The sequence below is a fragment of the Monosiga brevicollis genome, genomic scaffold (assembly GCF_000002865.3).
Source record: "Monosiga brevicollis MX1 MONBRscaffold_44 genomic scaffold, whole genome shotgun sequence".
Taxonomy (NCBI): domain Eukaryota; class Choanoflagellata; order Craspedida; family Salpingoecidae; genus Monosiga; species Monosiga brevicollis.
Window position 1 is genome coordinate 91,304 of NW_001865081.1, and position 12,371 is coordinate 103,674.

Below are 12,371 nucleotides of genomic sequence, written 5' to 3' on the forward strand. Positions count from 1 at the left end.
CCACAACCACCACCACCACGACTGCTCGTCCTACTACCACTACCACTACCACGACGACTGCTCGTCCTACCACCACCACCACCACCACCACTGCTCGTCCTACCACTACGACGACGACCGCGACCACTGCTCGTCCTACTACCACCACTACCACCACCACCACCACCACTGCTCGTCCTACCACCACTACCACCACCACCACCACCACTGCTCGTCCAACTACTACCACCACTACCACTACGACTGCTCGCCCCACTACCACCACCACCACGACGACGACCACTGCTCGTCCTACCACTACCACGACTACTACGACCACTGCTGACTCCACCACTTCTAGCACATCATCCAGCACCACGTCCTCATCACGTGCCAGTTCAACTACGACATCGGCAGCGCCTACTCGACCGGCGACACAGTCGACCACAACGAATGCACCACAAACCACACGCCGCGACACCACAACGCCTTCTCGCGGCAGTGGAACCACACCTAGCGCGTACACCACGACGCCGGCGCCAGACTTTTACTATGTTGAGGTCCGGTTCCCTGATATGAGCTTTTTTCTGATCATTGGGGACGCCGAATCTTCTCGCGCCGGCCAGTTTGCTGCGTCATTGTTTGATCAGCTCGTGTCCAGCAGCTCAGCAGTGGTTGATGCCAAGGACATCCGAGAGATTTCCTTGTCAGGCACAACATATATTCGGGCCACGATCGCAGTCACCACTGAGCGTGCTGCTGCTGCCATTACTGCTCTGGTTGACAACGGCCTGTGCGTAACGATGAACGAGCGTGCGTATTGTACAGACGGTTCGATCATTGATCTGACCCCTCGTAACGATGACACGACAACGTCAACGACTGCAGCGCCAACCCGCAATGGAGGAAGCAGTGAGCACGATGGCTCAAACGGCAACAGCATGGGTGGCGACGAAACCATTGTGGATTCAGGTGACTCTTCTCAGTCAGACCAAGGCATGACGACGGGCGCCATCGCTGGCGTGGCTGTGCTCGCCGTTCTAGTTGCCGTGGTTATTGTTCTCGTGGCCGTGCGTGTGAGCCGCAAACCCAAGTCGCGCCGCCCTAGTCGCGCGATGGAGCAGATGTTTGAAGATGACAGCATCTACACAGGTTCCTCCACCTCCATGGATCGCTACCTGGACGCCATGGACAAGCACAGCGGTGCCGCCGTACCTACGACAGGCTCGCTGATGAGCGGTCCTGACTACGAGACAGCCATGGCCCAGCGAACGGCGGCAACTGCCTTGGCATCGGCAGACGCGGATGGCTACAGCTATGCCATGAATGAAGATGGCACGTATTCGCAGGCCAACGCTTTCTCCACGTATAGCTTTGCGGATCGTAGCAACGGTGGGTATGACGTGGCCACGCAAGATGATGGCTACTACTTTGCCATGTCGGACCACGGTGACGAGGGTGGCTATGATTCGCGCACAGTGCCATCCGAGTTGGTAAATCACGATTACGACAGTGCCTCTGCTGTTTCCACCTTGGAGCCCGAGTACGAACGCATGGATCGTGCGGCCACATTTAATGAGGAGCAACTTTACACTGTGAATGTACCCAACACGATTCCGCCCACACCACCACCACTCCCCGTCCGACCCGCCATGGTGCCACCAGCCTCGCGTGGAGGCGATTTTGAATTGGAACTGGCCCAACTCGCCACAGGCATGGAATCCACGGCCCATCACGGCGGTTTGCGCCTTCGTACACCTTCCCCTAAGCTCGCTCGCCGATAGATACTCGGTATAACTCGCTCGCTCAGAGTGAGCATCACGTGAGTGTCTGTTGTGACTTGCCAGCCGAGCTGGATTGCGTTTGTTCCCCGCCTCGCATGACTGCCGTCAACATGCACCGATTAGGTGACAGACAATGCTTTGATCGGGGTGTCTTTTCATGTTTGTGCTCGGGGTGTGTCATTGCGGCCACCTGGTTCTTCTTGAGTTCTTTTCTTCAAAATTGAGGATTACATGCTAGCCGTTTGAATAAAACAAAAGAAAACTTGGCATGGATTGGGCTATGACAAGTGCACTGGTGCTACAGGCCAATGGGCCCGCGCAACCGATGCCACAAAGTTGCATCAACACGAACGAATGCCAAGTAAAACACCAAGAAATTTGGCATGTTTCACAAAATCATGTGTGGTAAGAAAAAACCAAAAAGACAACAGTCAGAGAAAGACAAACAGATAGAATAATCGGAGTGGCAGCCGCGATTGAGCACGTCACACGCATGACCTGGCATGATACCAAGCGGCAGTGCCGCGGGCCGCGAGGCTAAACATAGTGAACGGGGGGGGGCCTCCTAGTTCAAAGGCCACGATTGGCAAGCCTCAGATTCCCCACTCTACAAAAGCAACTTTTTTCAGAGCCGGCAGCAGTCTGAGGTATGGTAGTCAATATTTGCAGGCGAATCGCTGCCCGACACCAAGTCAAGGTCCCCATCTATACATGCATGGCGAAGCGTCATCAACCGCGTGTACATGAGTGGATGCCAACAGTTGCACCTCGCAAATGGTTGGTTCAAACTTACCAGCGTTGATGTCGACGGCTACAACGACTCGCACGTTGGTTTGACTTGCGGCCACGGCATTGGGGCTGTACGTGTTTTGTGCAGAGTCGTAGTTGAACCAGCGGACTGTGTTACTGCCGCGTGCCGCCACCGCAACGTCCAAGTCACAATCACCATCAAGATCCCCCACATCCACATCGTACGCGCCAATGCTGACGGTAGAGATGATGTTTTGCACGTAGTTACCGGTCGAGTCTTGCAGGTATCTACAATCAGACGTTCAAGAGCAGCAATACCGTCAAAAACCCGCAAAGAGAGGCAAACACATCAATCACAACCACACTGGCCAAGTCGAGCAATCAATCAGTTGATTTGTTACTCACGAGTAAACGCTGTTGCTACCAGATGCGGCGACCACCACGTCCATGTGGCCATCGGCATTGATGTCGACTAGTTTCATGCCACGAGGACCAGCCACGCTGGCATCTAGTGTGCGAGCAACAAAATTGCCCGCACCATCGTTTTCCCACATGACAAGAGTGTTGCCGTCGACTTGGGATGAAACAATGTCCGCATCGCCGTCGCCGTCCATGTCAGCAGTCTCGACATCAAAAGCACCATCGACAGACGAAGACAACACCCGTGACGTCGTCATGGACCCTTGGCCGTTGTTAAAAAAGACTTGCACGATATCGTCGTTGCGTCGAGCGATCACAACATCCTAAACAACCAAAATGGACAAACGCCCAACCCTCACATGAGCGCGACAAATACTGAAAAGCGTCGAGAGCACTCACTAACGTACCACATCGCCATCACCATCAAAATCGGACGCCGAAACTCCCGTCACATCGCCTGCGCTATCCGGGGCAATCATCGCATCAAAGCCACCCGTGCCATTGTTGAGGTAGACGACCAAAGCCTGGATGCCCGAGTAGACAGCCACAACGTCATCCAGCCCATCCATGTTGAAGTCGGCAACAGCCACATCACGTGGGCCCGCCAAATCTTCGGAAAGAGTCACCACGTTGAAGGTTGGGCGGGAGTTGACCAAGTTGTTCATGGAAATGGCGACCAGATTATCACCTGCCGAAGCCGAAACAATATCCTAAGAGGGAAAAGAAAAAGAGAAAATTAAAAACCAAGCAACAGCAAAACGTGAGAACGGAAGCTTGGGTTTCTTTACCAGCAAAGTATTATGACAACATACCGGCAGTCCATTTTGATCAAAGTCTCCAATAGCAATGCCATATGTGCCCTGACCAGTACCAGAACCAACCGAGCTCATCGTCCAGCGAGGTGAGCACACGTTATTAAAGGTGCCAAACCCGACGGTACAATAAGAATCCAACGGTGGGCATTCCTCCGTTGTGGTTGTTGTAGTTGTTGTAGTCGTTGTGGTTGTGGTTGTAGTCGTTGTGGTTGTTGTGGTGGTAGTTGTGGTGGTGGTAGGCGGCGAAGAAGTGCTTGGACCGGAAGTCGTGGACCCGAGATCTTGGCCACCACACGAGTTGAAATGCACATCGACGCGTCCGGTATTGTCGTTTGTAACGAGAATGTCCATGGCGCCATCACTGCCCAGGTCAACGACATGCACGTCCGTGGGACGCGTGACCGAGGCTAGATTCGCATATGTAAAGACACCAGCATTGTTGCTGAGAACTGAAATCTGCCCACCGGTCCGCTCAGCCAGAACAACATCCATGTCACAGTCACCGTCAATATCTGCCACGTGCATGTCAAAGGGCTCGACAGGAAGAACGGACAGAGTTCGTGACGAAGCATAAACGCCATTTTCATTTTCCAGAAGAAACACGGCGTTGTCATTTCCTGAGGCCACAAGAATGTCAACATCGCCATCACCGTCAATGTCAGCGGCCACAACGTCTCGCGGCACGTTGAGACCGCTGAGCAGAGCGCTGTTGGTAAAGGTGGCATTCCCATCGTTCAAGAACAGGCGTACATCACCGCCATCGCGGCTCGCAACGACAAAGTCCATGTCGCCATCGTTCTCCACGTCGACGATGTCAAGGCCAAAGGCCCCGGCGACAGAAGCCACTTCGGTGACCACCCAGGATACGGGACCAGAAGCATCACCCACGCCCGGTTGATTCAGATAGACACGGACGACTGAGCCAAAGCGCTCCGAAGTCACAACGTCCAGGCGACCATCGCCGTTGAAATCGGCCAAGCGCAAGTCGTGCACACCTTGAGCAGCCGTGGAAATGGGATAACGCTGTGTTGCAAAGGTTGGAGCCACGGACGCGTGCAGAAGAGAGACACGACTGGCACCACCCACTACAATATCAGCAATGCCGTCGCCATCAACATCCCCAACATCAAGACCACGCAGTTGCGCCAAGCCCGGCCCAGCAGCCAGTTGCACTGGTGCGTCAAAGAAGGCACTATTGCCATTTCCAGCCATAAAGTACACGGCTGAGTCTGCGACTGTCACCAAGCCCGTCATGATCACGCTGGCACTATAGGGCATGGTGCGATATCCACCCGTCACGCTGGCTTGCGATCTCATGACAAAGTTGGACGTGCACGTTGCTGGCTCACACGAGCCTGTATCTGCAGTGGTAGTAGTCGTCGTAGCGATAATGGTAGTTGTTGTTGTTGTTGTTGTGGTGGTAGTAGTAGTAGTAGTAGTGGGCTCTGCGGTAGTAGTAGTAGTAGTAGTAGTGGTGGTGGTGGTGGTGGTAGTGGTGGTGGTAGTGGTCGTCGTGGTACTAGTCGAGGTCGAGGTGGTGGGGAGGTCAATCTGGAAAACGTCCAGATCAAAGTTGTCATAGTTGATCTGGCCCGCACCCAAATCCGCTGCACGAACCAACACTTGCAGCGTGCGGCCCACAACCGCAGGTGACGCCACCGTGTGCACCAGCTCAAAGGCAACAAACTGACCGCGCACCAGCATGCTCTGCGTCACGTCCAGCGCCGCCAGCAGCGCGCCCGTCTCCGCCACGCGCAGCTCCACGCGCGAATCCACCACACGCACAAAGTCGCGGCGCCAGCCAGCCGCAAACTCGAGGCGCACCTGCGTGCCCAGCGCCAACTCAACCTCACTCACGTTTTGCGCCGCCACGCCGCCACGGCGGAGGTACAGCACTTGATCGCCCTCGGCCGGGGGCAGCAGCATCTCGCTGTTGGCCAGCTCGGCGTAGTTTTCGCTGGTCGGGGCAAAGGTGCCGGCCAAACCGGACACAACCCAACCAAGCGCCGTCTCCGCAAAGAGGCTGCCGTCTACCACATCAAAGTCGGGCTCCTCAAACGAGTGGCCCGCCAGGATGGGCAGATCCACTGTTGTCACCTCCATCGTGGTCGTTGGCTCCTCTGTGGTCGTTGGCTCAGGGGTCGTGTCCACCGGCAGCAGCAAAGAGAGCTTGACGTTATCAATGGCAGCTTGGTCAAGAGACTCGCCCTGAACGCTGAAGACAATCCGCATCAACTCGCTACCAAAGTCAATGCCATAAGGCACCTCTGCCGAGCCGGTCACCTCGACAAATTGGCCCATCGCCAAGTCCAGTTGAGCTACGGTGTAAGTCTCCGCAGCCAGAGGCACACCCGAGCTGGATGTGAGCAACTCAACGGTGACCGAATCAGGAAAGCTTGTGGCTCGGGTGGCACGCCAGCCCAATGCGAACGAAAATGTAACGATCGAGCCGGGAATGGGATCCGATTCCAAGACGACTTGTGAAACGCGCGCACCAGGCTTGATGAACAAAACCTGGCGCTGGTCAGCCGGCGCGGGCAGCCATTCGATCGAGGCGTCACCAAAGTCAGCGGCAAGGGGCCGGAAGGTGCCGGCCACATTGCCCTGACCAGCAACGTCCCACGCGGTGGCGCCAACAACAAAGTTGCTCGACAGGCCAGCCAGGTCGTCAATCTCAAAGCTGGGGTTGCCCACCGGCAAGGAGACAAAGCGTGGGTCCACAGTGGTTTCCAGCGGTGTCGTGGTCGTCATCAACGGAGTGGTAGGCGCCGTGGTCGTGCTCTCCATAGTCGTTGACGCGGTTGTCGTGGGTGCCTGCGTGGTGGTCTCAAGGGCTGGCGTTGTTTCAACGACGCGCTCACGAACGTAAATGCCGCTGAACGCATCCACAACCAGTTGGGCAGAGGTGTCCTCGCCATCGGTGGCCACGCAAATGTCGAGTCCTTCCCCAAGCGAGGAGCTGCCTCCTTCGACGATAAAGGAAATCTCCACCTCCACAAACTCACCGGCACGTATTTGTAGATCCGACTGTGTGAGGGTGGCAGTTGCCATGACTTCATTGGTGAGGGAGCTGGTGGCCGAGAAGGTGAGCTCATCCGGGAAGAAAAAGGGTTTGTCTCGGCGCCATCCGATCACAAAACGAAAGGCAAAAACATCCTCCGCTTGCATCTGAAGCGTGCTCAATGCTTGGCAGGCTTTCCCACCAGGCTTCATGAAAAGCACCTGGCGACCCGAAGCGGGTGCGGCCAAAAACCCCTGAATTTGATCAAAGGCTGCAGGCGGGGGCAAGAAGGTGCCGGCTTCACCCGAGAGCTGCCAGGAATCAGCTGCCAGGGTGAACCGTGATGGACTGGCCGCTAAATCGTTGAGTTCAAAGCTGGGATTGAGAATGGCAATGTCGTAGGTGAGGTTTCTATCCTCGGCAGTCGATATCATGTCTTCCGTCGTAAAGACAACCGTAGTGGTGAGCAGCTCAGTGGTGGGCACGATGGTGGTAGGCTCAAACGTGGTGGTGGTGGGCATGACCGTTGTCGGCGCTGTCGTCGTCGTGGGCATGACCGTGGTGGGTGCCGTGGTGGTTTCAGTGGTAGTCATGGTGGTTGTTGTGGTCGTGGTCGTGGTCGTGGTCGTGGTTGTTGTTGTGGTCGTGGGCTCGGTGGTTGTGGGCTCGGCGGTGGTTGTGGGCTCAATTGTCGTCACCACATCCATGGTGGAAGGCAGCATGGTCATGGTGGATGGGGCTTCCGTGGTCACGGCTGGCACAAAGTCGAGCATAAAGTTGTCGAGGGCGGCCTGGGCCTGATCTGAGCCAGTGGCCGTGAGGACAATCTCCAAATGCTCCCCGTTGATCGGGTTACCGTACCCGGTCACGAAGGAGAGGGAGAGCACAGCCGATGAACCGGGGGTCAAGCCCTCGCTTACGCTATCGAAAGTCACTTGGTCCAAGGGCGCACCGGTGCGGTCACCTTGGAGAGTAGCAATGACGGTGGTGGGGAAGGGGATCTCACGATCCTGGCGCCAAGCAATCGTAAAGCTGACATTGACTGGCGTCTCTGCGGTAATGAAGGCATTGCCCAACGTTTGGCGCACGGTGGCGCCAGACCGCAGGTAAAGGACTTGATTGCCGTCGAGTGGCTCTGGAAGCGGCGAAGCTCCAAATGCAGTAGCAGCTGGCCGGAAGGTGCCGGCATTGCCCTCGATCTGCCAGCCGCTCGCCACGTTGACAAAGCGCACGGCACTGCCGGCCAGGTTGTCATCCTCAAAGCTCGGGTTGGCAAAGACGAAGCGAGGAGCAGGTGTGGTCGTCGTGGGAGCCTCCGTGGGGCCGTTGCTGCAGCATGACGGGAAATGCAATTGGATCGCACCCGTGGCGTAGTTGCTGGCCACCAAGTCAATGTCCCCGTCGTTGTCCAGATCGCTGCCTGCAACGGCTCGGACACCAGTGATGCCACTGAAAACAACTTGGCGCGCGCTGAAGCTGCCACCCTGGTTGAGCATGAAAGACACCTCGTTGACAGACCGGGCAGCCACCAAGAGATCCAGCCGTCCATCGCTGTTCAAATCAAGCACCTGGACACTGGAAATGCCGAGCAAGTCGTTGGCCACGGTCACGGGCGTGAAAGAGCCACCCAGGTTTTGCACAAACACGACCAGGGCGTTGCTGAGGCTCGAAGCAGCTAAAATGTCCATGCGGCCATCCATGTTCATGTCCGCAATGTGCACCGAGATGACTTGAATGTAGATATCGGGAAAGCTCAACTCGCGACGCGTGTAATTGCCAACAGCGTCGCGCTCAAAGAGAATCAACTCCTCGCCACCGGCGACAACATCGGGATAGCCGTCGCCGTTGACATCGCCCACAGCTACAGCGTGTGCGCCTTGAACCGAGCCGATGGCTCGAGCTGTTGTGCTGCGGGTTTCCACCGAGCATTGGCGCAAGCAGGGTTGATACGGCAGGCAGCAGGTAAAGTCGACGACGGCCACAAGGTTGTAGTCGTGGATGGCGATGACAATGTCGTTGTCACGATCATTGTCAAAGTCAGCGACAACCACCTGGCGCATGCCGGGAAAGTTGTAAGAGAGCAATGAGCCGGTCGTGAGGGACGTGTTGCCCTGATTGTTGTTGAGCAAATAGATCCTTCCAGTCGTGGTGCTGGGAAGAACAAACTCGGGGTAGCCATCGCGGTCCAGGTCTCCGCTGGCCGGGTACATGATGCCACTCGCTTGAGTCAAACGATAAAAGGTACCCCGCGACAACATGATGGCGCCCGTGCCGTTGTTGGCAAAGAGCATGTCACTGACGACGCCGTCCTGATCAAAATCGACAATGAGAATGGAGTGAACGCCCGTCGTCAGGCCAGAGTTGAAGGAATCCTGCTGGCCCGCGGCGGGGGAACATCCAATGGCGCAGCTAGGTGCGGCCTTTGGGGTTTCGGGCTCCATGGTGGACATGATAATGGTGCTGACCGCATCCACGTCGACAAACTGAGAGATGGCCTCGAAGCTATCAAAGAGGGCTTGGCTGTTGGCCGGTCCCTCTGCACGCAGACGCAATACAATGTCTTGGCCTTCCAAATCGCTGCCCTCTAGAGTCCGCAGGCTAATGGTGACGGCGGTGAAGTCGGCATTGCTCTCGAGGTCTTCTTCGGTAATGGCCACCGAGGCCAGGACCGTTTCGGAGGGAAAAGAGAGCAGCTCAGCAAAGGCGGCCGTGGGGAAAGGGCGGTCCAGACGCTTGCCGATGGCAAAGGAAATGTTGTAGATGCCCCCCGCTTCAATGGCAACACCCTGAAGACGTTGGCGTAGCTCCCCAGAAGGCCGCACAAAACTGACCTAGACGCATTGCACAACAAACCAGCAGAGGAAGGGTCAGAAGGCTGGCCAAGGACGCCGGACCCTTGAAGCAGGCGGACAGGCAGCAAATGCAACCCGGTCGCCAGCAGCGGGCGCCGACGCAGCGTAAGGAGAAGCGGGCGGGGGCTGAGGTGAGGGGTGACATAACGAGGGCTGCGCACCTGTAGGCCAGTGGCAGGAAGGGTCATATAGGTGGCATTGTTGAGGGTGGGATTAAAGACGCCAGCTGGACCAGTGGACTCCCAGACACGAAGTGTGTTACGAAATGGTTCTTCAGGATCCTCAACAATGGGGCGTTCAAAGCTGGGATTGAAGATACGCAGCGCCACGGGCTCGGGGGTGGTGTAAATGATGGTGTTGTAAAAGAGTTGAACGTTGTCAAAGATAATCTGAGAACGTGTCGAGCCAACGTTGGCCAACATGATCTAGAGTTCAACCAAGAAAGGACCGATGAAAAACAGGAAGAGAATTTGTTCGACCATGAGCAGGCGCTTGGCATTGGCAGGACGGGACGTTGTGGTTCAGCGTCAAGCAAATAGGGCGCCAATCCATACCTCGTATGTGAGACCGGCAAGGGCGGGATCATTCACGGTGCTAAATTCGAGGGTGACATTGGTAATTTTCCCTTTGGTCAAGGTTGGCTGGAATGAATCGCGCGTAAAGTCGAAGCGGGACAGCACGGTGCCATTGCTCAGGCGAACGACAACGGCGCCTACAAAGGGGGCGAAGAGCGACATGATGAGGGTCAGTCCAAGCTCAGACGCGGGCGCAGGGAACCACACGCTGACAGCTCACCTTGTCCAAATGGAAAGTCGAGGCGGTTGCCGATGGACACGACCAGTTTGTAGTCGGTATCTTCCAGGAGCGGTACAGGTTGGATCTATTGGCCCGAATGACACAAGGAGTGGATGAGTTGACATCTGGGAAGCGAGTCAGCCCGGCCCAAGCCTTGGTGGGCAAAAAAAGCAAAACCACAAAAACCAAGGGAGGATGTGCCAGGGGTGGTGGCCACAAATCAAGGGGCCGTACCTGATAGACGGCCGATTGTTTGCGAGCATACACGACCTGCCGTCCGCTAAAGGGTGCGGGGAGGGGGTCGACCTGTGCCAAATAACAGGCGTTTCGAATTGTTCGAGGATGATGACGACCAACGTTTTCAGGTGAGCTTGTATAATATGGAGCGGAGCCCGAAATCGTAGATGGGCGGTCCACCGCAGGCCTGCGGTGAAAACGACTGTGTGGCTGCACGCACCGTGGCAAAGGAGTCGAGCGAGGGACGAAAGACGCCTGCTTCTTGGCCAATGACGATCCAAGAGCCGATATCAGGGGAGTAATCGGGAACCACGCTGAGCTGAAAGTCTTCAAAGTCGCCGTTGTCCAGGTTGAGGCGAGTGTATTCCCCGGGTTCCAAGGCCAAAACCCTGTTCGGCCGTGATGTGGTGCGTGTATGAGCATGTTACATGGTTTGTGATGCGTGCCATGTTGATGTTGCCACGTTGTCTCCTGCCTCTGGGTGTGTGTTTGACAAGCGCGCGCCAACATGGGCGGCCGGTCCCCTCGGCAGCAGGGCAGGGTTGCTTACCCCATCAAGCTGGCCAGAGCCAGGCAGCAGGCAAGAGCGTGGGGCGCCCGCCTCGCGAAAGGGCGGGGGCCAAGCATGATTTCGGCACGCCGGGGTCGGCAAGGGCGGCTCGATGGAGAGATGATAGCGGGTTGGGGACCTGGTGAATCGCGCGCACGGGTGCCGCAATGGATCCGACACGCACGGCGCCAGGCAAGGGGTGGGGTGGGGGCAGGGGTGAGGAAATGAGATCCAGGCCCAAAACGCGGTCGAGGATTGTGTAAAGGCTGAGGAGGCTGTACACGTTTTGAGCCCACGGTCTTGTGTGACTGGTTTGAGTGGAAGGCAAAACGGCGGATGTGGGTGGAAGGAGGATATGAGGTGTGTGTTGATGGCGTCGAGTGGTGGCGGCTGTGGTGGTGCTTTTGCTGCCCGAGGCCAAAACGTCAGCAGCACAGGGGGACCCACCCGTCCAAGGCGAAGAAAGAAATAGAAGCGATGACGTGTGGGCGAGGGCGAGCACGATCTTCCTCCTTTCTTGCTCGTTGACGGCGTCGGACCGGGCCGTTACCCGCACTGCACCTACCTTTGTCGCCTCGTGGGGAATGATGAACGGCGAGATTCGCCTCTTGAGCGTTTCTTAAACAATGGTCAGTGATTGGTGTTTAACGGACAGACAAGCAACGCGAAAGCGAGTGAGAGTGTGTGAGAGAGGAGGGGCGGGAGAGACAAGGGGGAAGGGGGTTGAGGAACGGGGCGCATACAGGCACGATGGCGGCGAGCAGATTGAGGGTCGTACCCAATGGGTTCTCAACGCCCCAATAATCAAGCCAATTGCGTGCATGCATCCAACCCTTTTGCAGGAGCCAATTGCCTGCATGCACGTACTCCTCGATTCTCTCTCTCCACTCTCTCTTCTCGCGCGCTCTTTCAACTCTCTCTCTCTCTCTCTCTCTCTCTCTCTCTCTCTCTCTCTCTCTCTCTCTCTCCCTCTCTCTCTGTCTCTCTCTCTCTGTCTCTCTCTCCCTCTCTCTCTGTCTCTCTCTCTCTCTGTCTCTCTCTCTCTGTCTCTCTCTCTCTCTCTCTCTCTCTCTCTCGCTCTCTCTCTCTCTCTCTCTGTGTCTCTGTCTCTCTGTCTCTCTCTGTCTCTCTGTCTCTCTTTCTCTCTCTCTCTCTCTGTCTCTCTCTCTCTCTCTGTCTCTCTGTCTC

At 56.4% G+C, this 12,371-nt stretch overlaps 3 protein-coding genes across 3 annotated transcripts in view; 2 read left to right on the forward strand and 1 right to left on the reverse strand.

The window, feature by feature from the left end:
* Positions 1-1,763, forward strand: part of MONBRDRAFT_12732 (uncharacterized protein) — a gene marked incomplete at both ends in the record, with an annotated part of 19,636 nt that extends 17,873 nt beyond the window's left edge. Inside the window, one exon of the mRNA XM_001750594.1 lies at positions 341-1,763. Within this exon, the coding sequence (XP_001750646.1) occupies positions 341-1,763 (1,423 nt within the window). The remainder of the gene's footprint in view (positions 1-340) is intronic.
* A 692-nt stretch (positions 1,764-2,455) lies between these two features.
* MONBRDRAFT_12733 (uncharacterized protein) lies at positions 2,456-11,260 on the reverse strand (the record flags this gene model as incomplete). The annotated part of the gene is made up of 10 exons (XM_001750606.1): positions 2,456-2,801; positions 2,919-3,256; positions 3,341-3,643; positions 3,746-9,580; positions 9,763-10,026; positions 10,156-10,313; positions 10,397-10,481; positions 10,631-10,702; positions 10,854-11,022; positions 11,184-11,260. The coding sequence occupies 10 exons, from the start codon at positions 11,258-11,260 to the stop codon at positions 2,456-2,458; spliced, it is 7,647 nt and encodes a 2,548-aa protein (XP_001750658.1).
* A 704-nt stretch (positions 11,261-11,964) lies between these two features.
* The window catches only part of MONBRDRAFT_30147 (uncharacterized protein), a gene marked incomplete at both ends in the record, with an annotated part of 13,392 nt that continues 12,985 nt past the window's right edge, over positions 11,965-12,371 (forward strand). The window contains one exon of the mRNA XM_001750595.1: positions 11,965-12,366. Coding sequence (XP_001750647.1) covers positions 11,965-12,366 — 402 coding nt within the window. The remainder of the gene's footprint in view (positions 12,367-12,371) is intronic.